This window comes from Rissa tridactyla, chromosome 4 (genome assembly GCF_028500815.1).
Source record: "Rissa tridactyla isolate bRisTri1 chromosome 4, bRisTri1.patW.cur.20221130, whole genome shotgun sequence".
Classification (NCBI taxonomy): Eukaryota; Metazoa; Chordata; class Aves; order Charadriiformes; family Laridae; genus Rissa; species Rissa tridactyla.
The window spans coordinates 17,871,169-17,892,863 of record NC_071469.1 but is presented as its reverse complement, the minus strand read 5'-3'; the positions used below and the strand labels follow the sequence as shown (position 1 = coordinate 17,892,863).

General features: G+C 39.0%; 1 protein-coding gene across 4 annotated transcripts in view; it reads left to right on the top strand.

The window, feature by feature from the left end:
• KCNQ1 (potassium voltage-gated channel subfamily Q member 1) overlaps positions 1–21,695 on the top strand; it is a 363,171-nt gene that overhangs the window by 103,361 nt on the left and 238,115 nt on the right. The window contains exons 9-13 of one of the 4 annotated variants that reach the window (XM_054198519.1): positions 3,478–3,600; positions 4,541–4,682; positions 5,997–6,023; positions 8,415–8,480; positions 11,224–11,344. In XM_054198519.1, the coding sequence (XP_054054494.1) occupies positions 3,478–3,600; positions 4,541–4,682; positions 5,997–6,023; positions 8,415–8,480; positions 11,224–11,344 (479 nt within the window). The remainder of the gene's footprint in view (positions 1–3,477; positions 3,601–4,540; positions 4,683–5,996; positions 6,024–8,414; positions 8,481–11,223; positions 11,345–21,695) is intronic. The other 3 variants (XM_054198520.1, XM_054198521.1, XM_054198522.1) reach the window with 3 other exon arrangements.

Below are 21,695 nucleotides of genomic sequence, written 5' to 3'. Positions count from 1 at the left end.
TTGGGACAAATAAATCTTGAAAATCTCAGACTTAGGAGAATTAAGTCAGAATGTTAAATAGGAAAATCTTGCCTGAACTTTTCACCTCCAGGATAGGTGGCTGGGAACCACTGGGATTCTGCAAAATCAGTCTTTTTGTGTAGAATAACATACAGAGAGAAAATTTTTGATCACTTCTGTTAAAAATATAGTTGCAGTTCAGTGTCAATAATGTCAATGAGATTTTATCCTTTACTTCAGTGGAGCCAGCATTTCACTCTGGAGAAGTATTAATATTGTTTCATTCTAGGTTTTCCCAGCTTTTCTTCCCTCACTCAGTATCTGCATGTAGCTTTAGAAGCACAGGGATGGAATTTAAAAGAAATCTAGATGTACACCTAAGCTGTATCATTTTTGCATTCTCACATGACTTATTTCTCCAGCTTCATCAGTGAATGTGGGTTTCCAGGTCAGGCTCTTTATGGAAACAGTAGCTAACTGTAAAGTTTATGCTTGAAACTAAACAGTCCCAGAGTTAATGTGAAAAAGCTTTAAATTTAGGGCTCTGGTCCTAGCCAGGGATTAGCCAAAAATCTTGAGACTCGGTGTGTTTCATTTGGATTGCATGGTCAGAAAAAGGTATGGTTTTACAAAGAATGGATTTTTAGCGTTCCCACTGGTTCTTTTGGGAAATCAACCCCAAATTATTGGGAAGTCTGTGATTGCAAGTCCAGAATGTTGTATTTGGCTCCATCTGAAATGTTAAGGAGGAGTGGGAGGATAGACAATGAGTTGCTGACTATCCGTTATTAATAGTGATAATTATGATTTACTAGTAGTCTCGGACTTCTAAAGGCCTGATTTCATAAGTGCTCTACAAATAACTTGCAGAAGATAATTCTTAAACCAAGAAGCTTATTTTTGTAAGTACAAGACAACAGCTGAAATGAGTGATACTTTTTTGCTATATTCCCTCTTGTTTTCTTCTAGAGTCCAGTTGTTTCTTCCAGTATCCTGTTAACCATGATGAGAATTATACGGCAATTATCTGATCCTTTACTTTCCAACTGCTGCCTGTTTTCCTCTGTCGTTGTGCCTTGTTTTGTTTCTTTCATCTAGTGTTTTCTCGCCTTTTCCACTTTAGATTTTGTGTATATGTATATGTGTGTGTCCTTTTTTTCATGTAGTGCATATGTGAGGCTTTGCCATTGTAATTTGGAGACTAATTAGAATCATAGAATCTTCATGGTTGGAAAGAACCTTTGAGGTCATCGAGTCCAACCATACACATGCACACAAAAAAACAAACAAACAAACCCCAAAAAACCCCAACAAAACAAAACAACAACACAAACCACCACAAACAAACAACCTACAATCTCTGTCACTAGAGCATGCCCTGAAGTGCCACATCTAGACTTTTCTTAAATACCTCTAGGGATGGTGACTCAACCACCTCCCTGGGCAGGCTGTTCCAGTGCCTGACCACTCTTTCAGTAAAGTAATTCTTCCTAATATCTAATCTAAACCTCCCCTGCCACAACTTCAGACCATTTCCTCTGGTCCTGCCATTATTCACCTGGGAGAAGAGGCCAACACCCACCTCTCTCCAACCTCCTTTCAGGTAGTCGTAGAGGGCAATGAGGTCTCCCCTCAGCCCCCTCTTCTCCAAGCTAAACGTGCCCAGCTCCCTCAGCCTCTCCTCATATGACCTGGTCTCCAGACCCCTCACCAGCCTGGTAGCTCTCCTCTGGACACGCTCCAGCACTTCATTGTCCCTCTTGTACAGAGGGGCCCAGAACTGAACACAGTACTGGAGGTGAGGCCTCACCAGCGCCGAGTACAGATGCACGATCACTTCCCTGCTGCTGCTGGCCACGCTATTCCCGATACAAGCCAGAATGCTGTGGCCTTCTTGGCCACCTGGGCACACTGCTGACTCATGTTAAGCTGGCCATCCACCAGCACCCCCAGGTCCTTTTCTGCTGGGCAGCTTTCCAGCCACTCTTCCCCAAGCCTGTAGCGTTGCTTGGGGTTGTTGTGACCGAAATGCAGGACCCGGCACTTGGCCTTATTAAACCTCATACAGTTGGCCTTGGCCCATCGATCCAGCCTGTCCAGGTCCCTCTGTAGAGCCTTCCTACCCTCAAGCAGATCAACACTCCCACCTAGTTTGGTGTCATCTGCAGATTTACTGAGGGTGCACTCAATCCCCTCATCCAGATCATTGATAAAGATATTAAACAAAACTGGCCCCAAAACTGAGCCCTGAGGGACACCACTGGTGACTGGCCGCCAAGAGGATGTCACCCCATTAATCACAACTCTCTGGGCACAGCCATCCAGCCAGTTTTTAACCCAGCAAAGAGTACACTTGTTTATGCCATGATTCGCCAGCTTCTCCAGGAGAATGTGGTGGGGGACGGTGTCAAAGACCTTACCAAAGACCAGATAGACAACGTCCACAGCCTTCCCCACATCCAGAAGGCAGGTCACATGGTCATAGAAAGAGATCGGGTTGGTTAAGCAGATCCTCCCTTTCCTAAACCCATGCTGGCTGGCCTTGATCCCCTGGCTGCCCTGCACTTGCCGTGAGAGCTCACTCAAGATGATCCTCTCCATGATCTTTCCCGGTACTGACGTCAGGCTGACAGGCCTGTAGTTTCCCGGATCCTCCTTCCCACCCTTCTTGTAGATGGGCGTCACATTAGCCACCCTCCAGTCATCTGGTATCTCCCCTGTTGACCAAGACTGTTGATAAATGATGGAGAGAGGCTTGGTGAGCTCTCCCGCCAGCTCCCTGAGTAAATTATTAATCAACTCTGTTGATATATTTACGCAATTGAGAGAGAATGCAGTAGTGTTTTGTCTGTGGTTGGTCTTGTTTCCCAGCCCTACTTTTCTTCCTTTTTGTCTGAGAATGTCGTACTTTAATCATTGGTGGCTGGCAGCAGGGAGGATTGGTTTTGGGTTTTCACTCCTGGTTAACCATTGGTGCTGTTCCCTCATGCTCTTGGTCTTATTTCTTTGTCTGAATATAGCCCTACTGACCACATCACAATGGCTTTTTTCCTGGTAGTACTCTCGTGAGGTAGGGAAGAACAATTTTTGTTTTCTGAGTAGGATCCTGAAACAGGATGCAATAGGCAGCAAAGTCAGGGAGGGGAACTGGGGCAGAGCAGAAAATTCAGCCCCAATTTTCTGAGTCCAGTCTAGAATTGTCTCTGATTATTTGTTTGTTGCTGTGCGAGCAAAAGTTGCACTTGAAAAGATTGATCTTCCTTTCTGGGTTGCCCAGCTCAAACTGGGTTGTCTCTGTTTACTAAATAAGGATTCTAAACCATGCTGAGTTCATGTTTCCAGGGGGGAAGTTCAAGAATACTATTAATACTATTAAATAAAGAATGACTGACATGCTACTTGGAAATTACTTTGTAGTACAGACAGCTACAGATCTGATTGCATTAATTGTTTTGTTGCTTAAAACATTTGTTCTAGACTGCATGGAGGTGCTATGCAGCAGAAAACCCAGACTCTTCTACGTGGAAAATATACATTCGAAAACCTGCCAGAAATTATCATTTGCTGTCACCGAGTCCAAAACCGAAGAAATCAGTAATGGTACCAGTAACTAACATTTCGTAATTTTATTACTCTCTAGAGGCTATGTCTTGTGTGTGTTCTATAGATTGTTACTTGGTTTCAGAGTTTCATTTTAAATTCAGCAAGCAAACATTTTAAACAGTAACTTAATTTGCTTCATTTCCCAAGCTTGACTTTTTAAATGGATCTATGGGTTTGGAAAAGAGCAATAATAACTTAACTCAGGCACATCAATCAGTAACTTACTGTTGTTTTTTGGAAAACTATAAGCAAAGGATAAAAATAAAATTACTATTTCCAAAACAGTAACTTTTGATGGGTTTCTAAAAATAACAACAACACTGCTGCTTCTCTCAGCTATTGATTTTGTGGCTTTCTAAATTTCTGTGGTGAAGGCATCTTGTGCCTACATTCAGCAGTATTTTCATATCAGCTGATTCCGTAAATTAAGAATTTTTTTGTTTAAAAAAAACAGCAACAAACCCCCTGTGTCAGAATCTGTAGAATAAGTAATACTTCATCCTCTCTATTGTAAGAGTATTGCACCGTAGTCTCAAGTTGGAAGGAGAGGACGTTGTGCAAAAATCTTACCTAGTATCCCAGGTTTGTCTGAGTTCAGTACCAATATATCAGTTTCCTTTTTGCTGAAGGTATGATTTATTGCATGCGTAAAATGGTAAAGATATTCAAGAATAGTTTGATTTATATAAACTGTTTCAGATCTAGCAAATTTTTTTACCGCAGGCAAGGGATGTGCTAATGACAACATGCAGAATTGTAGCGATTAGCTGGTTTTGGCGGTATGGGGGACAATCTTACTGAGAAACGCACAGTGTAGCATCATGAAAATTTAATTGGTCAGGCACCTTGTGACTGGTTATAGCTCATTGGGGACTGCATTATTACTGAAGAGACAACTAAATGTTGCCTGGTTTGAGTAATTTGTGTGTATTTTTAGGTTAAAAAGAAGAAATTTAAGCTAGACAAGGACAATGGGCCTTCTTCTCCAGATAGGATGTTAACTGTTCCACACATCACTTACGACCACGTGACGGAGGACAGGAAACCTGATTTCAGTTTTGAACCGTATGAAAATTCTGGTAAGAAATTCCATTACAAAATGCCAGTAACTGTAATGGCTTCTATTGGTGATTTACACACTGGTCCTCTGTAATTTCTGTAGGAGAGAGGACAAGGACAGAAGAAGCTCTTGGTATTCTAAAGCATGAATACTTTGCTTTTTGACTTGGGTTGCTGGCTTTTCTGGATGAAATTCAACTGTTCCTTTAATGAGCATGCTCCACTGCAGACAAACTAAGATTATTTGTCATTTGTACTTGCCAGAAGAGCTACTGTTTCTGAGGCTGGTGCATACATTCCCCAATTCTGCAATTGATTGAAACTACAGGGATTAGCTGTCAGCTTTTCCACCTGAAATTTACCCAAGATGTGTTACTATTGTGCTTGTACTTCAACCAAAAAGGATTGACACATCTTGGCTGCACTGAACATAGACTGTTACATGAAACCGTCATGTTCTCCTGCCATCTGCTCAGTGGAGTAGGCTGTGAATCAAATTTTGAAAGCAGAAGTACTTAAGATAGATGTGGATCCATCTATATTAACTGTCATTTTTCAAAATGGTACAGTATGAGGAAAAGGAAGAAAGAACTTTGATAGTCACCTTATAATTAATAGCTTAGTTATAGTACCTTTAGCTTTAATGAACTTGCAAAATAACTCTGAATTTACAATGTGGCTCTTTTACAAATGTACTTTTATTAGAAGTTTTTAATGTGTATTGCTCGAATTCTGGCAGCAAGAATGAGGTTTCATTTTTACAGTGTGTTTTATTGATCATAGATACCTTAAGTACTTATGTTTTTACTCCTCAAAAATTTGGCTGACCTGATTAGATTTAATGACCTTTAAAATAAGATAGCAATGTGGGCTGGTGCCAGGCATATTTCAATTTTAGCAGAAAGTCTCACCTTCCATTTACGTTTTTGGTACGCTTCTGTCTTGCCTTGTTCTGTGACATCCATGCTCTTCTACTCTTCCTTGGCCTCTGTTATGGAATGATTGCGAATTGTATCTGGTGGTAGAAATGACATAGCTGTTAAAAGGTGGATGAGTACTAAGTTTAGTCTGTGTCTCGGGCTTTGAGTATAGATACCTTTCTTCAAAACAATCCAATGAATGAACTGTAAAAATTTGATTTGCAAAGTCCCACCTTTTATCACTAAGTTTCTAAGTTGATTAAAGGACGATATGATTTGCAAGCAGCCTACTATTGCCACTTCAAAAATCAGCTCTATAGCTTTCAATAAAAGATTTTTCTCTAATTTCTTCTGACACTTATCTTTTTTCTTTTTTATCTGTGTTCTGCTCTCTAAACTGTTACAAGTATACAGGACAAACAGGAATGTTAAAATTGCTTGGTAAGTTAAGGAAAATAATTCTATCTATGGCATGCCAGCTTATGACAATGTAATGTTTGCAGTGCTTTTCATGTGTGTCTAGTGCCATATAGTTTCTAAGAAATCTTTTGCAGCCAAGGAGATCTAGACAGGCAAAAATGTACATTCTCACACTTGTAATCACAATTGCACCCACAGTTTCATTACAAAGAGAAAAGCAAGCACTCATTTATATAAATAGATGATCTCTTTTTTAATGTATAATTAAGAAAAAATGCTAATGTATATATAACCAATAGAAAAAGATAATCTACGTATAAATAAAGTGTAAGTTATCTGAGCATACAGCTGAGAATTAATTTCTAAACAAACAGATTGGGGTGGAAGAAAAATTTCCAGATTTGACCTCCAGTATTGTGCATTCTGAAGTTCATGCATCTGTTCCTGTAAAAATGCTCTGTAGATATTTGTGAACAGATAGGGACCCATAAATTAAATAATTTATTTTACTGTTTGCCTGGATTCTGTGATCACTTAAGCAGCCATGTAGTCCTGTGATGTTTCTAATGTGCTTGCTTAGGCACTTTCTTAACAAATGAGTGTTCCCCAAAGGCTCCAGGATTAAAGCCTAGGGCTGGGCAAAAAATCTCTGTGATTTAGTGAGAGTGCTGTGAGCCACCTCTAAGTTGTCTGTTCTGTATCCACTAAAGACAATAGAGGCTTCTTTTCAGTAATTGAGTGCAAGGATGCTCAGGCTTGGGTTAAATTGTCTGTAAATACAAGGTTCAGTTTCTCCTCTGAACCCCTGTGGAACACAGGTGCAATTCAGGTGGTAAAAAGTAGAAAAAAACCTGCCTCTCCTTGACACTCCCCCTGACCAATCCTTGATTTGCCCATTCTCTGGTTTCCACTTTTCTGCTGTATGCCAAGCAGTACATCTCTGTTGGGGGTGAACGTGGTGGAACAAGTGCAGGAGAGCAGCAAGAGCTGTGAAATCACCTGTTTTACATGAACAAAATTTTTTTTCCATCTTGGGGAAATATCAGAGGACCTTTTCCAGCTACCACAGGTTCAGTTTCTATTTCCTAGCCAGGTAGTGTGAGCTCAGTGAACCTGAGAGGTTATCGAACACTGTTCTTACAGTGACTCAAAGAAATGAGAGGGGAGAGTGTATTTGTACTTACTGTTAATAAGCTTACCTACACAGAAAACTGAAGCTGCCAATTCAAAAGCTCAGATACAAGAAATTAGGAAGTACAAGGGAAAAGGATGCTCATTCAGCTTTGGTTTGGTCCTCAGAAAGCCTCTAATCACATATCCATATGCTGCTTTCTCGTATTCAAAGTCTTCTGGTTCTCTCTTTGGGCTGCCCACTTACATTCAAGTCTTCACATTCCTGGATCCGCCATCTGGCTTCCCTGCCAGTATCCTTGTGCAGACAGAGATTTCCACCTACTTTTCTGCCCTCCTCTTTTCTCCTGGCATCCTCAGTTCAGCAAAGACCCAAAAGCTGTGGCTGGAGCATGCCTAGCACTGGCGGAACACTTGCAAAATAAGGTTTTCTTCAGATTTTTTTTTTTAACTCAAATGCATTTATATTTTGAGAGTTATTCTCTTTGTGTAAAAGTAAGGCAACACTTCTGAAAAATATCCTTCTGTCCCAGTGTGTGAGTCCATAGGCGTTTCTTAATGAAATAATTATTAAAAGGATAACGCTACTCAAAAGAACTAAACATAGCAGAAACGCTTGCTGAGTCTCTTTCTCATCATTGACTCGTCTTGCTTGCCTGAAATTTTTCCCCAAGAAATTCAGCTTGAGGCAGGCACCTGGCTTAAATGGTTGAAGTGGGCAGCTTCAAATGCTTTTTACAGGATGTGTCAGGCAGCTTCAAGCATGGGTTGGCAGTACTGGTCTGTCCACCTGGCAGCACTGACGTCTGACCAGGAGCTACCTACACCGTGAATAGTCTGAACCAGAGCAAGAGGGGTCTGACCTGTATGAGATTGTACACTTTAGAAAGGGAAACACTTGAGGAAACCCTAAAGACAGGAAGGAAAGGGCAAAGATAGAGATTACTTTCCTGAAAATGGGACTGGCATGTAGGGAGGAATATCTTGCAGCAGGTGACACTGTCATGAAGAATGGGTTTGAAGAGACAGGATGCCTCCCCTAGTGGTGGTTTAATATTCTGCTAACACATAATACACACCAGAAGAGTTTCATGCAAATTCTTTTCCACAGTATTTTTTATTTTGTTTTTAAAGCTGTTAGGTACAACATACTGTATTTCAGGTATGTCTGCATCTCCTCAGCTGCGTGTCTGGAGCTATTTTCTTTTTTTTTTTTCTTTTTTTTTTTCCCCCCCTTCTCCTATCTCTCTTTGTTTTATGTGCGTCTTTACTCTGACTCAGATTGTCAGCGCTCCTGGCCATCCTTTTCCACAGACCAGCAGTCTTCCAGTGCTCCTTCCTCTCCAGGTAATGCTCATAATATTTCATTGCTCCATCACCTTTGTTAATTACTAAATCTTTGCAGTGCTCTGTCTAGAGTTGCCTGCTGTGGCACAGAAAATTATAGTGCTGTATTTTAAAGAAAGCATAGGCATGTCAGCAGAATTTTGAGTTTGGAAAGGTTTTCAGATTGTAAATTGCAAATGTTTAATTTAAAAAAAGGGAAATCCTCTGCAGAACAGAGGTATTTTCTAAATGCATTAATGAAAACTCAGATTTTCTGTGAAAAATGCTATAAAGAGTTTTACATTTTTTTGCCTGTGCATGCAAAAGAGGAAGCGTAAGATATTTTCTGTCTTGCTAGCCAAATACTTCACTACCAGGAAAGTATCTGCATACCTGTCATGTTCTATATAAAATTGTTGTGTTGGTAATACAGAAAACCCATCTGTAACTTCTTCTTATTGTGATTATAATCCTTGGTGGAAAGTTCGTAGAATCATAAAGTGGTTTGGGTTAGAAGGGACCGATAAAGATCATCTAGTACAGCCCCCCTGCAATGAGCTTGGAGTCCCCTAAATTGTCATAAAGATCCCTTGCTACATCTGTCCCCTGTTTCTTTTCACTCATATTATTATCCATTGAAAATGAGTTTTTAAAGCTTCATTATTTTTTCTTTATTTAGTCTCTCTTTTTAACATACTTTTTTTTTAACACTGATTTTTAAGAAAGACTCCTCCAAAGTCAAATGGCTATGATTTTAAAATAAAAAGAGGGAGGGGAGGTACCATGTTTGCCTTCGCTCCTGTATTCTCAGGTAACAGCACTTTGGAATAGGCTGAGGTACAGTCTTGATTTCTTGTTCCTTTTTCATTGTGCCACTCCTCTCCCTTCCCATGAAACTGAAAAGCAGTCAGTGTGAATGATCCAAGAATGGCTGTTTCTGCAAATCCACTTGTGTACTGTGTTGTGTTGTATCTCCTAAGCACAGTTTAGTGAGTGTTCAGCAAACACTTCACATGGCTTTAGGTTCAGCAGTTTTATCACTTGTCACCAGGAAAACTAAAAAGGCTGTGAGTCCTCCTTTCCTAGAAACTGGGAAAGTTCCGTTTGTATCTTGTAGAAATGAAAACAGTGAAAATTAATTTAGTGAAAGCCAAAAGGACACTGTTTTAAAGACCTTTTGCTGCATAGCTGAATTATTTTGCTTGTCTCACAGCCACTATCTTGGATGATGGCTACAGCAAAGTGATTAAAAAAATGATACTAAAAGCAAAAATAGCAAGCTAACTTTTGTTAAAACTTTCTATAGAATTTTCATTTTTAAGTGCAAGTGTCTCATTCTTTTAATTTGTCTTTAAAATACAATTTTGTCTGTTAGCAGTTGTCTCTTCTGTTTTTTAACCGTGATTTCAGAGGTCTTCCTCTCCTGTTACAATTTCTGGAGAGCAGACTTTCCCATTGAAATTTTGAATGGCTGTGTGTCTGATGATATAATAACATTTTTCTTCTGATTATTTGTAAAAGTTCAAGTCCATTCCTACCGTACGAAGATATCTACTTACTTGAGTAAAATGATTGCATTTTTAAAAAAAAATTGTTTCCTGATATCCCCACTTCTTTTTCCATTAAATTCAGCTATATTTAAGTTAGCTATTTCTGCTGTATCCCTTTAGCTTTCATGTTGCATTTTGGTATGACATTATTTACTGTTATATTATCAAGTATTGTCTTTAATACAGTAGAGACTTCATAAATAACAACATTATAATTATTTCATTGAATGATCCAGCCAGTTGCACAAAGATTTCTGTGAAGGTGTCACAGTCTACCTATGATTTCTAAAGAATTTCACTTGTTTTTATTCTCTATAAAATTAATTTACAGCAATGTATAAATGCAATATTTATGGTTTTATTTATATGCAAATTTTGTGGCTTCCCTAACAAATGTTAGGACCATGCTGGGAAAAGCACTTAAGGTTCCTAATGTTCGAGTCTGGGAGAATTTAGGAGCCTTAGTTTAAAAATGAAATCTATATTACTCTGCCTAATTTCTTGGATGCATGAAAGTTTTGGTTAATAAGTAACTTTGCCACTAAAAACTTTCAATATCTGAAGTTTTGTCAAATGATCTTCCCATCTTGGATGAACTGAACATCTTGCCACCTGCCTCGTGTCTGAGCTCAAAGATGAGGCATCCTTATGGCTAAGCATGAGGGGGATTGGGAACCAGTCGACCGGCTCAGCCAGTGCTTGCCAAGAGCTGATTGCTCACCGTGGAAATACCCGGACTCCTGTGTTGATCTAGGCCTGGTTTCTTGATCTTAGCTGCAGTAATTACACCCCAGTAACTGGTATTATAAACTAAAACACAAAGTAGAGATGAGACGAAAAGGATCTGGTCTTGTCATTGAATGCACTGTTGGTGTAGAGCGGTGGTCCATGGTATGGCTGAGTATTCTACAATAAGTTTTATAATGCATGAAGCTGCCTGTGATATAGATAGTCTGCATTGTAGTGTATGAGGAGTATGAACACACAAAAAAAAGGAAAAAAATCATTAGCTTTAAGTCCAGCAGAAGTTGAAATTTTTCGGGTAGAAGAATTAGAGTTTTACTTTTCATGAACTCTGCAGTATATGCAACTTTTTGCAGTAACTTCTGTTTTCAGTATTCTGTTAAAATTTCAGAGGTCCAAATGAGTGGTAGACCTTTCTTGAAAAAGCTGAATGTTATTGCTTTAACTGTTACCCGCATGTTTCCTCACAGTGAAAAAAAGCCCGACGTTTTTAGATGTGAACACAGGACCCTTCATCAGGACCAACAGCTTTGCCGATGAGCTTGACCTGGAGGGTGAGACGCTGTTGACCCCAATAACTCACATCTCACAGTAAGTCAAGGCGGTTGAATTGTGCATTAGTTGACTTAGACGAGAGAAGCCAATTCATGTGGGAGGAGCTGAAATATGGAGCTGATAGGGCTATCTCAGATATTTGCGTCAAACTCTTTTTACCTTGAAGTTGGTGTATACTGTTCTGAGTGCCAGTAAATCTTCGTTTTGACCTAAGGAAAAGTTCACTTGGCTGTGACACAAGGCTTTAGGTTTTAGCTAATGTCTCTGGGCAGCTGCTGGTCGATAGCCTCAAGATTTTCACATGGAGACAATGTGTGGGAGTACTTGCCTGCTGAGAATTATATGACTCCCTCAACCATTTTCCAGTGGGATAGCTGTAAAGTGCAAATTTTGAAATACTACTTATGAAATACCAGCCTTTCCATTTCAGCAGCACCTTCTCTAACAGTCAAACGATGATCTTCATTGGAAGAAAAGATCTGTTTTGATCTTTATTACTACTTTGTGGTATATAAAAATGATTTTAAATAAGCCTCTGTTTTTTACTTTGGGTTTTGGTTGTTTTTTTTGTCTTTTTAAAAGAAGGTTTTCCACGTCTCTTATGCTAAAATTTTATCTCCAGTTCTCAGATTATTCTAAAAAATTTAGAATTGCAAAAGATTTTTATTCAAATGCTTAAAAAAAAATAATCTTCTGTAATTGTTTAATTCAAACTTCTGTCAAATGCTTATTATTTACCATAGTAGATGTGTGACGGTATGTCCTCTAGCAGAGAAATGAGACAATTTTTTCCCCTCCTATTCCTAGAAATCTGAGGATTTCTGCAGTGAAACCACAGATCAAAATTCTTGGCATACTTATATTTCTGAAGTACAAAACACGCAGAAATGCCTGCCGACAGTTTTCAGGCCTTCCTCCTATACATTATACATGCCAGAGAGGCACGAATGTACTTTTTTATAGGCACTTAAGAAAGGCATTTTTTAAAAAAGTAGGTTTGGGGAGAGTCTTCCCTGTCCCTGCCCCCAAACAAAAGGACTTGCACTTTCAGCTGAATCACCTGTATGTACATGTATTTGTAGGTAGAGGATTTAGGAGACTTGTATTCTGGAAGATTTCTTAGTGGTACAAGCAGGAGGAGGAAGTCATAAATTTCCTCAAGCCTTAGACAAGAACCAACGGAGCAGAAAAAACAGATCTAGAAGTTTCCTTTGTGTAGCTTTTTTAAAACTTTAATTTACCACAACATTGCAGGCTTTCTTTAAGAGAAATAAGCTTTGGTGCTAGGAGTTTTCATTATCCTTTTTGCATTTGGAAATGATTTAGTTATTTCTCATTGTCACCTTTAATTGATAAATTGCAAATAATAAGGTGCTCCATCGCTTTTAAGTCCAACTTGTGTAACATCTGAGATTTTTTTTTTTTCCTATTAACTACTTGTGGGAGACCTTAGCATATAGGTAATGCGTTATCAGCTGAAGAACCTTACCAAATTAACACCCTAGTCTTTTAGTAACCTATTTATTTCTCCTTTACTTCCTTAGTTTTTGGTTGTAACTTTTGTTGAAATCTCCCTAGATTGCTGTAGGTCGTAAATGATGGGATGCTACAAAATGTGTCCCGATACGTGGCTTCAACTGAGTCTCTGCTAGGGTTGAAGAAAATGGAAGTCATTGTTTCTTTTAAGACTTTAGTTTTAGATTCAAAACTGGATAAATTGCAAAACTGGATAAAATATTGATTGAAATTTGTTTCTGTGAAGCATGGGTGCCCAAATGTTCTAGAGCCTGAGAACTGTTCACCTAAAAGTGCATTTACTTTGTAGGCAGTTTATTAAAAGGCCTGAAACAATGCTAGATCAGCAAAAAGTTAGTGAAAATCCTGTGTTTTGTAATGTCAGGTGGAGTATTAGCATTCAGGTAACAGATATTCCCAAATATTTTGGAATGGAAAATATTCTACTGTTTGTTTTACTGTGGGGTTGTGCGTTCTGCTTGCATCTGAGGCGGTTGAAAAGCAAACTGCTGTGCTGCGTTTCACTGGGTACCTAAGCTGCTGGGTGCTGAAGAGCAATCAATGTCCATGAATTATTTAGACAAATGCTTCTTTTCAGTTCTTCATTTCAAAGTCCTAGGGAACAAAAGTTTATCAACTGGTTACACAAGTTAGTGGGACCTGCATTAGACACATGGGCATAGAATTAAGGATCAAATTTAGAATTGTGTAACAGGTAGATCTCTGTGTGCAAAGCCACATACTAATTTTCTGGGTAATAAAAGTGGTTAGTCATTTCAGATCCGTGTTGGTGTGTGTTTTTTAACTCAGGCTTGAAAGCTATGCTGTGCCTGAAGTAATGAAGGATGAATTATTTTGTTTTGATGTCCCCAGTTGTGAAGCATTTTGTTTCCTTAAAGCCATCATATATACACAGAATAATTGCTCCAGATTTGGTGATAAGGAAATAAGCAACCATATGCAAATCTAAACTCAAGTGCTTAACAAAAATACAGCACCAGCTATGAAAACAAATTAGTATGGAAAAGTCAAATTAAGTGCAGATGTGTCTAGTTTCAGGCCTTAAAAGCAATTCATACTTTGTCAGAGTAACAGAAGCATGAAGACAGTTTCAGAAGCAGAAGCATAATATAAAACTCTTGTTCTAAGGATGCTTGGATTTGAGATTCATAGAACTATTTCCTGCTCAATTATATATTTATTGGAACGTATGAATTAGCTTATCCATAAACCACAGAAAATGACTCCAGAACAAACATTAATTTTTGACAGTTATAAATGCATGAGTAAGTATTACACTGCTAATTGGAGACATGCAACTGGAAAGTGACTTTTAGTTGACAGTACGAAAAATACTCCCTTTGACAGGTAATGTAAATCTGGCAAAAGCGCGTGGGACCTGCTGTTACTGACAGGCAAACACTTGGCATCATTGTGCCTTAAAAAAAAAATTGGGGCTAAGTTTGTTTCCTCACTTGCATTAGGTCTTGGAAAGAAAATGCCGTCTTTCAGCTCTTATGACAAAGGGCTTTAGGCTTCTAGGCCTAAAGTCCCCTTTAAATTGAATTTCAGTGCCCTACTTGTTTATGCGAAAATCTCTCTCTTTTTATAAATGTAGGTGCATATTCCCACTGAATTTAATAGCACTGGTTTTGTGTCTAATAATAAAAACGCAGGTGTGGGGTGTTTTTGCAGGACATACTCCTGGCTGTATGTTAAATCTGTTTTGAAATAAACATTGTACTAAGTGTAGCCCTATTTCTGTGGAATTAGAAATGGGAAATGTTTCATGTGGAAAGATTACTGTACCAGTTAATCATTTGCCATTACCACTTTGAGGAAACAAAATTAATAATAGAAGCACTTTGGGACCTGATGTTCAAACAGGAAAGGGAGAGAATGTCAGAGAAAACGCAGATTTGCAAAAGGTGCAAATATTGAGTAAGATAGGAGTGCGTGGAAGAGTGACTGCACTTTTCCTTCTATGTGAGAAGTTTTCTAAGCAGAAGATGCAGACTCAAGCAGAGCAATCTGTGTAATTAGCTATAATGGATCCCACCTATAAAATGAACTGTTAACAGTTAGAAGAATGCAGTACACAGTGGGTTGTTTGAGATAAGACTTGGCTTTTCAGTGGTTTGTTTAATGCTTGTGATCCATTCTGTTGTAAAAGTGAAATAGGAAACTGTACTGTAGCAATACCAGGCCTCTCGTTGGGACTTCTCACTGTTTTCTCTAATCAGTGTGTTCCCGTATTGTCTCCTGTTCCCTGTTTCACCTCATTGGGTCTTTTGTTCTATTTGCATTTTAAAGCAGTGGAAAATCGATGCTACTTGTAGCTGAGCCTCAGCTACCAGGAGTCCTTTCCATGGGTTCGTATAATTGTTTAATTTCAGCACCTTCTTTAACTTTACATTTGGCAGTCGCTGAAGTAGCAAAAAGAAATGCACCAAGCTCCTTAAGGATACAAATGGGAGGGAGAGGGGGCAGTGGTTGGAATTGAGCTGAAAAGGGAAGAAAATAATGAAGAACAATCAGTCTAATATATCTTTATATGAATATTTCTCACCTCTTTAAAGAAGTTTAAAAAGAGCTCCACATTCTGCATGAATCTTTCAGAAATGCTACTGCATGAAAAATAAGTTGATGTCTTATTTCTATAGTTTCCTGTTCTCGGTGTTCAGCAGGTCATTAGACAGTAGTTTGTTTAATCAGTTCTGATGTATAAATGTTTGGTATTTCTTTCTGCTTCTGACGAAGAGTAATCTTTTAAGGAAATACTATCTCTGAATCTATTGTAAATTTACTGCAGAAACATAAATCAAAGGTCATCTCTGAATACTGTATTTAAACTCTTTTTATATAAAAAGTAGCTTGATTTTTCACAAAGTTTAAAGAAACAGGTAAGACCTCTTGAACAACCCAAACCTAGTTCTGTCCCCTTAAGTATCATACCAAATGAATACTTGCTGTCGTAAGACTACGTAAACCAATATACACTCTAACTATGCAAATTGCTGGAAAAATTCTTGATCTTTAAATTGTGAGTATGGTATCACTTCATATACATCTTTCTCTTGATTTTTTGTTAGGTTTTTTTTTTTTTGAAAGAATTACAGTGGATCCAGCTGACTTCAGGAAATGTATTGCTCGGTGAAAATGGTTGCTAATATTGCACATTTGAGATCCTGCTATTGTCTATATGGTCAAAGTAACAATAATTCTCGATGTTTTAATGACCCTTCCCCATGTTATTCATATATCTCTTTATTGGGGTGATGAAAATACATTTCATTAGTTAAGGATTAGTTTTGTCAGTATACAAATAATTTTTCAATGGAGGCTATCTTGCAATGGCATACTGTTGTGATCTTAGATTTAATATAGTAGGTTTACACTAAAATAAAGCATTAGATTAAAAAAAAAAAAAAGGACTTTCTGTTGTTAAATGTATTTCTATCCCACAAAAATTCTGACATCAGCTTTATCTTCTGTACTATCTCCATCAGCATCTCGGGTGTGGTAGAGAGCCTTTCAGGCATTGTATTAAGAATAAATGGCAGGCTCCAATGGTGAAGGAGTTTTTAAAAATAAACCCTTCTTTGTTAAGCAGCACAATAGATAGAATGATAAAGCAAAAAAAATTAATGCTTTTTAATAATTTCCAGATTAAGAGGAGATGATAACGCATGGATCTTTCTCAATGATTAAAATGAATTTTGGACACTTTGAAATATAATGGAAATAATCGAAATGAAGTGTGCTGGTAAACGCTGAGTGCAGTGTCCATGGTGCTGCAGTTACCACGGGCCTTTCTTGGAAATAATGTTTTCTCTCTTTTAAGATTTTTATTAAGTGTCCTATGCTTTAATTACCAGCATATAATCTGTTGGCATGAGATATAACCACATTGCCTAGAACAAAGTGCTGAATGTGTTTTATAATTGTCTCTTTTCTGTCAGATTACCAGCAAGTGGAATCCCTATTTGCTTTGATTTGCTAGCTCATATTGTAAAAGATTCCTGCTTTTATCTTCCTCTTCTATTCCAAAATGACCCTCTGAAGTCTGAGCAAATATTTTTTTTCACTCTTGAGTGGGCAGATGTAACGGCTGACTTCTGCTGTCACAAGTTTTCTCTCTGAAACGCTGCTAACAATATTTAAACCGTGATTTGTATGGGGTCCATTTTATCAGTAATGACAGGGCATGTCAGCAGAATAGCAGTGATAGGAACTGTATATAAGAACATGCTTGAGTTGAGACCAGAGCCTAACGTTCACATATCTCTGGTTACTGTTATGTGCTGTTATCCCGGTCGTTTACTTCTCTTGCCACAGGAAAGTCTTCAGTGCTTGCTGTACGCTGAGCAGCATCCCTTTTTCATTTGGCATGTTTCAGTATGTACTCAAGCTCCCTTAGAAATGCCGCTTACTGTCTCTGCTGATTTAATAGTTTGCGAAAAAAGAGGAGGGCTGTTTCCCTGAGTTATTCCCTTTGGTATGGAAAAGCATCATTTTATATCCTGTGCTTTTGTTACAAATTGGACATAAACTTGGCCATAGAAATCGACCCTAGAACTCTGGGCATATCAAGAGTCTGATTTTCTCATCTGTTCAGCTGATTTGAGCCACTTGAGAATATGAGTTGTCCCTAAAGCTGGTTTAACAAGCAATCAGGAAAGTGTCTTTTTCAGAAGGAAACCCCAGAATGGTGGTAAATGAGACACTGTAATGACTTCGGTGTCATCATCCCATTCGGGTTTGTCGTTGCCGGTTGCATAGGAGGGGAAAAGAGCTGTGGCCATCCAGTCCTAAATATGGCTAATCCCTTAAATTAGCAATGATCAACACAGTATGGTCATCAAAAAGGACTCGAAAGTGTCTCTGATTCAAGTTAAGAAAGCATTAGTTTGCTGGGGAGCCCTAGTTTTAGGGGGCTGCAGAGCTTGTTGCAGCTCAAGAGCCAGGTGGTTGCAGGAGAGCAGGACATAAACAAACTTGTCTCAAATGTAGAAAGGCGAATGGGTATTTTAGTATGTTTGTCATACTTTATAAGAATTTTATTTCTGGCTTGTGGGTATTGATACCAGCTAGAAGCGCTGCCAAAATAGCTATGGCGTTCCCACTGTGGCAATGAGCTAATAGCACCAGTGTTGTGCATCTTCTTCTGCAGCTGCCTTGATTCAAAATCACTGTAAAATCCTCCCTGCACCTGAAGAGTACTGTGGCCACTGCCGTGCTGACACAAATGCAATACCTTGTTTCCAGGTACTGTTGCATCTGTCTGTATATATTTAATCTGTCATCCTATGCCTGGATTGGAAGCTCTGAGTTGGAGACTGGTTTTGTTCTGTGTTTGTATAACATCTGATAGGTGGGGATCCCAGCACATCAACAGTTTCTGTGTTCTGCATCCGATGTCCACTACAGAGTCGGCAAAAGTTAACTGATAGAGTGTCTTCCATGACACAGGCAGTTATTTGTAAACTTAATTTTTATAGCTGGATTACCTGAGATGTGCTGCAGACTTGGGCAGATCTTCATGGTGTCTCGTTTCACCCTCAACGCTGTACTAACTCAGCTGCTTCCGACAGTGCAATAAGTAATGTGGCTAACATCTGTCCCATGTGGTTACTCGTTTCTTTTATCTCTCGGGAGAAGTTCTTGTGTACTGTGGTGGGTGGCTGCTTTTTGCATAGATTAGATAGAGTGTGTAGTTTACATCTATAGATCTAAAGACCAGAAGGGATAATTAGATCATCTCCTTTGATCTTGTAAAAGACAGGCTGTAGCGCTTCATCGAGTTGAAAGCAGCGTTGCTGTGCTGTGTTCTTAATATTAGCAAAAACGTAATAAAAGAATTGTATTTCACAAGCTTAGAGAGTGAACAGGTGAAAAATTCAGGTAGGAACCTAGAGTTTGCAATTTCATTTCTCCTTTTATTTTATTTTAACTTTCTATCTATTTATTTATTGGAGAGGGAAGTGCTACCATATACTGGTGCTGCTATTTGCCGGAAGGTAGTACTGGACAAATATGTTCTGTGTTGGAGGTTACAAGCCTTTATGAAATAATATTCTCATGGTCTTTTCTCCCTTACTATAAATTGTCACTGATGTATTCAAGTACAGGGTAAAATTACTATTTGGCTATTTTATGTTACTGACAGAGTATAAAAGTAATGTGTTGACTTTTCCTAGTGTACAAACCGTCTAGGCAGAAGCTAAGATAGCTGAGCTATTTCTTTTGTGTTGCAGATGAACGTTGCATTCCTTGGTCTCCAAGTGCTGGTTTACATCTTGATTGATGTTAAGTAATTAAACCAGACTCCAGCTGCTTAGTGATTCAGAAGTACAGGGCTCCTGTGCTGTAAAAACAAGAAGCAACTCCCCACTTACTAACTTTTATCATTGTTTAATTTGGGCACCATGCAGTATAATAAGTACAAAAGCTTTTTTTTTTTTTGAGGGGGAGGAGACAATAAAAATGTCCCACTTTTATCTAGCGTTTTAAAAAGTTATATTTATTGTCATCTGAAGTCAATTCCAGAATTAAAATGCAAAGCATAAATAAACATTGTCTTTTATTTCAAGAGGATGGAAGATAGCTTTACTTTTTGTTTCTATGTGGTGGATACACCAAAAGAAGTTAAAAACTTGAATAGTAAAATTTAATACTATTAAATAGCAGTTACATTAGCATACTTTGAAAACTGTGGGCAGCATTATGTCCACACATGCTGCATATACTATGCTAAATTGGTGTCGGAAACATACCTGGATTTGGCATCACGGCTCTCCATCAAGAATCAATTTGATAACGGTACAAGGTTGTTGGAATGCCCGTCAAGATCCGTATGTGCCAACCAAGAGACATAGTTGACCACGGAGACTTATTCCATGTGCAGGCACAAACCAGTAAATGAGCATTTTTAGCAAAATTATAATTCTAATATTGGTCAAAATGTTAGCATTTGTAAATATTTCTTTTCATTAATGAAATGATGGCTGTGGATGAGAGTGTAGTGACAGATCTCTGTGTCTCTGGGGCAGACGGAGCTGGAAACCAACACAGCGTAACAAGGAAATAGTTTGTTGAATGTATTTTTGACCTGAAGAATGTCAGCCACCAGTATAGGTTAGGGGTGGACCTGCAGGAAAGCAGCTCTGAAGAAAAGGATCTGGGGTTCTTGGTAGACAGTAAACTATCCATGAGCAAGCAATGTGCCCTTGTTGCCAAGAAGGCCAATGGAATTCTGGGCTGCATAGGGAGGAGTGTGGCCAGCAGGTCAAGGGAGGTCATTCTCCCCCTCTACTCTGCACTGGTGAGGCCAGAACTGGAATACTGTGTCCAGTTCTGGGCTCCCGAGTTCAAGAGGGACAGGGAACTACTGGAGAGAGTCCAGCATAGGGCAACAAAGATGACTGAGGGACTGGAGCATCTCCCTTATGAGGAAAGGCTGAGAGAGCTGGGACTCTTTAGCCTGGAGAAGAGAAGGCTGAGAGGAGACCTTATTAATGTTTACAAGTATCTGAAGGGTGGGTTTAAGGAGGGTGGAGCCAGACTCCTTTCAGTGGTTCCCAGTAACAGGACGAGGGTTAACGGGCACAAGCTGGAACACAGGAAGTTCCGATCAAATATGAGAAAAAACTTCTTTACGGCGAGGGTGACAGAGCACTGGAACAGGCTGCCCAGGGAGGTTGTGGAGTCCCCTTCTCTGGAGACTTTCAAGACCCACCTGGATGCAGTCCTGAGTAATGTGCTTTAGGCAGTTCTGCTCTAGCAGGGGAGCTGGACTAGATGATCTCTAGAGGTCCCTTCCAATTCTGAAAATTCCCTGATTCCATGATCTAATTCCAGGCGCAACTATCAAATCCAGGTGTGGAACATTATGGTATTAAAAACAAATAGCACATGTGACCTTAGGGACCTTTGTATTGTAATACTTGGATAACATTTAATTTCTAGTAAGGTCTTGTGAGAGCATCTTTTGTAGTAAAGTGCATCACATTGGAAAAGTGGAAATCAACAGCTGGTTTAAATATTGCTGAACAGCACAACAGGACAGCAGTGCTGAAGGAAAATACCTTTTTGTAGCAGTATTAACGCGCAGGGAAACAATTGCAAAATGTGTATATGAGATAGTTTACCTGCTGTAATACTGTAATTGTGCAGGAAATCGTATGCTGTGCATTCTGTGGGTAAAACTGATCTGAAAATTACTCCAACGTATTATCAGTACAAGTTGATTTTTCCTAATAATTTAATTTGAGTGTTTTACAAAGGTCAGTATTGTGGTTGCAGGTTTTCTCACAAGTAAATGCTGCTGCCGGTATGACCCGGGCCCAGTTCAGAATTAATGTGGTATTTTCCTCTTGCTGTACTTCTCTGGAAATCCTTTTACAGCACTGACGCATTAAAGAGTTCCTTCTGCAGCTGCTGTTTCTGATCACTATTGATGATTTTTTTTTTTTTTTTCCAAAGTTAAAAACGTGGTCAAATATGCTTAACACCCTGCTGATGAAGCAAAGCTTTGCTGGAAAATGCTTGCTTACTGCGATGGAAGGTCTTCTTTGAAACATTTGCCAAATCCCAGGCAGATCTGTAAGGTGGGCAGCTCTGCGCATCATCTGGGATGCTGGGTGCGTGAAATGCGGCATGCCTGGCTTTGGGCCTTGGACAGAGAGCCCATGGCAGGTCATGGAGCTGTTGACTCAAATTTACTTTCCTCATCTGACTGCAAGGACTGGAAATAGTTGTGATTTCACTCAGCGTCTCAGGGACTTTGTCATTCCCATGTTTAGAACTGTATGTTTGGCTTTACTCACCACAGGAAGTTAAGCTGGGAAAAGCTAAAGCATTTTCATTGTGT